Source organism: Postia placenta, assembly GCF_002117355.1.
Source record: "Postia placenta MAD-698-R-SB12 unplaced genomic scaffold POSPLAscaffold_2, whole genome shotgun sequence".
NCBI lineage: Eukaryota > Fungi > Basidiomycota > Agaricomycetes > Polyporales > Adustoporiaceae > Rhodonia > Rhodonia placenta.
Window position 1 is genome coordinate 1,679,836 of NW_020169833.1, and position 3,566 is coordinate 1,683,401.

General features: G+C 57.7%; 1 protein-coding gene across 1 annotated transcript; it reads right to left on the bottom strand.

Moving 5' to 3' along the window:
- Window positions 1-2,615: 2,615 nt before the first annotated feature.
- POSPLADRAFT_1130827 (hypothetical protein) lies at window positions 2,616-3,301 on the bottom strand (the record flags this gene model as incomplete). Its single annotated transcript, XM_024483994.1, has 2 exons — window positions 2,616-2,741; window positions 2,837-3,301. Coding segments are annotated over 2 exons (591 nt in total), but the record flags the coding sequence as incomplete, so codon positions are not given.
- Between the last annotated feature and the right edge of the window lie 265 nt (window positions 3,302-3,566).

Sequence of the window (3,566 nt, forward strand, 5' to 3'; positions counted from 1 at the left end):
ATCCGGACGTTATGGTATCCCCATCGGACGTCGAACTTTGTGAAGAGCGTAGCGCCGCGGAGCTTATCCACCATCTCGGCGATCAACGGCAAGGGATAACGGTTTTTGACCGTGATCGCGTTCAATCGNCGGTAGTCCTGTACGGGTCGAAGTGTCCCTTCCTTCTTTTTGATGAAGAAGAAGGGGGATGAAATGGGCGACTTCGACTCCCGTATGTAGCCTTTCGCTAGTTGCTCTTTTAGGAACTTGTCTAGTTCCTCCTGCTCGTTGTTCGACAAGGGGTACACCTTAGAGTGGAAGGTCGAGTAGCCGGGCACGAGTTCGATCGCGTGATCGTAAGGCTTCCTTTCGGGTAGCCGTTCTGATGCTTCCTTGGTGTCACGAGTTGGTACGGCGCCTAGCCGTTTTTTAATTTTTTCCTTTTCAAGGGCTCGAACCCGCGACCTCTGTACTACCTGCCTGATATGGACGCATCACTATCTACTGTACGATTAGATTAGATGGGACGGCAGCGCACGGCACAGCTCGGGCCCCGCTGACGCAGCCACTCTGACTCACCGGCCCCCGGGGCCGCGTCGGCATGCTGCGCACAGACCAGCTGCGCACGGACCAACGCGCACAGCCTGCCCTAATCTCCCCATGTATATAAGCCGGCCTCTGCTGCCCTAGGGACCTCAGTTTCGACCTCTTGTCCCTAGGTCAGTAAGCCCTCCTTTGTATTCTTTCTTACTTTACTAACTAATACATTTTCTTGTCCCTAGCCTTAGGTTTGAGCGCTGCTCACCATCGCTTCGGTGAGATTTAGTCGGACGCCCCCAGCTTTCAGATCTTCCCCTGTCGCTTGACCTCAAGTCGCGACACTTGGAGAAGACATTCAGGAACTCGTGGTACTACTTGGGCACCGACTCCTCAGCGGTCTTAATGACCTTCTTTTTGATCTCTTCCTCCGCGAACAGCTGGGAGTACGTATGTCCTGCTGCGACGAACAGCTGAGGAGCGCCGGGAAGCGTGACACCTTGCTCCCAGGCTTCGATCAGATCGGTCTCATCCCACTCTACTTCCACTGGATCTTCTTCGGGTTCGAAGTCCGGGAGCACCTTACTCCGGCAGGCACCTATAACCGACCGTTTGGACTTCAGCGAACGCCTGCGCACCATGGGCCTGACCCCCGTATCACGCACAGTCGTTGCTTGCTCCATCCGGTTAGTTTTCCTGGCACTGCACGTCTCAGGGCATCGTGATAACTTTAGGGAGCCTGACTCCCAGTCAATTTCAGGGTTGTGCTCTCGTAGCCAATCCAACCCGACGATCACATCCTCTGGACCTATGTCCGTGACCGTAAACACCGTCTTCTCGACGTGTTCTCCTATCTGCATCTGTAGTACGGCTACCTCCGAGATGCTTCCGTCTTTATTGAGCGTTCCATCGATATTGTAAAGCGGGATTGGCTCTTTCAATTTCCGCGTTCGTACTCGATTCTCTGTGATGAAACGCTTGTTGATGAACTTCGTGGTGGCTCCGCTGTCCACCATTGCAACTATATCCTTGTGCCGTCTTTCTCCTTTGAGGCGCACCGGGATGTGGAAGTGCTGGGACCCGTGGTCCAACTCGTAAACATTCGCAGTAGCCAATACATTGTACATGTTATTATTACACGGCCCAACGCGTGCGGCACGAAGCGCGGACCGGATTAAAAACCCTCCTCCTTCATCGCCCGATAGTGTTCAAGCTCCTCGCGCATCGACTTCACCTGTGCCATTAAGTCCGCCAGCTCCGATTGCTCGGATTTCGCTGAAGCGGCACTTATACTTGCCGAGGGTGAAGCGACGGGGGCACTTGTCGCTGCCTGGGTGGAACCCGAGGCAACCGTAGCCCGCGCGTCGGCGCGTTTTGTGTAAGGTTTATCCTTACAGTTAGGGCACTCGAAACAACGGTACCCTTGCTTCCCGCAGCCAAAGCACATGCCGGGGAAGTCTCCTTTTCCGACGGCCGCATTGATGCTGGCCGAAGCTGCGTGTGACGAGGGTGCACCACCACGTGCCCCGCCGCGACCTCGACCTCTGGCCGAGAAGAAGTTGTTCAACTCAGGCCGATGGGCCCGGCTGATGTCGAGGATCTGCTCGACCTCAGTGGCTCGCTTTTCAGCGGCTCGCCACGTGGTGAAGGTTTCGAGCTCGATCTTGCGATATACGCGGGAGGGGATGCCGCTCAGGTACTTGTCGCGTAGCTCCAGGTCCCCATACCCAGAGCGATCCGCCGGACCCTTGAACAGCGCGGAGAACTCCGCAGCGGTGCGTTTTTCGCGGACCGATTTGTCCGCACAGAGCTTCGCCAGCTCTACTTGTGCTGCTGCCGCATCGTCGAGATTACCGAAGCGGGCCTTGAAGGCAGCGGTGAAGGCCGCTTCATTCCTGAAGGGGGTTGTAACCCCTTGCACACCCATCTGCACCGACGCGAGTTGGGCGAAGTAGGGCGTGGCCCAGGCGCGGGCGTCGCCATCGAGCAGGCTCAGCGCAACTTGCACCTTGAGTTCGATGGTGGCCAACGACGTGTTGATCATCCAATAAATGCGTAGTTGCGACAGGAACCTGTCACATTCGATGACGGTTTTGCCGTCATAGCGGAGGGGGAGAAGGAGCTTCAGGGTCTCCTTGTCGGGTGCGGCGGCGGGAGAAGACATTATCGGCGTCGGGGGGGACGGAGGACGCTGCGGGGGCGGAGGCGGCTGTGGTGGCCCTCCGCTGGTCGAACTTCGAGAGGAGCGAGTGCTCGAGCGGCCTCTCGGCGGAGTCGGCGGTGAAGGTGCCGGAGGAAGTTCGGCGGGGGGGTTACGTACGTCAGGGACTGCTGACGCGGGGGCGAACACTGTCGGCAAGGCGGACCCAACAGAATCCTCGGACTCGGACTCCGAGACTCCTTCTTCACCCTCACCCTCCTCAGGCTCTGGCTCTGGCGCAGGGTCTGGAGGGAGATCTCCTCGCGCTTGACTGGACTCGGCGACAGTTTGGGGAAGGCGGGAGGTAGGGGAGACAGGGCGAGAGTGCCGCGAGGCGGATCGAGACGCAAGGGTGCTTCGGGGTCCGAGCGGGTGTTGCGCTCGTCGGATCGCTTTGTAGCGTGGGTAGTCCTCTGGGATTGATCGGGGAGTTCGGTTCGGGCACGGCTGCTGTTCGCAACAGTAGATGATAGTCTCAGGGCCGTCTGGGATGTAGACGTCGATAAGGTCCTGAGAGTCGAATGCATGAACTTGGCCTTGGCAGGCAGCCACGTTGGATGGGGGGAGGAAGGGGAGGTGCGCATACTAAAAATGGCCGTACTACACTAGCTTACGCTACGGCGCCCGAGAAGACCCTGAGGTTCGCAGTTCACGTGGGGCCCAGTACTGCTTTTGGCTAGTATGCAGCAGGAACCTAGTCCACGCGTCCGTGAGGACAAGTACCGCCCACTGAAGTGCAGGTACTGAAGAGTTCGTTCCCTAAGTGGTGGCGATGTATGTACGCTATCTACGTATCGTAATGTACCGTAGGGGTGCGCACCACCCGACCTGTGGGAAAGGAAAGTGAATA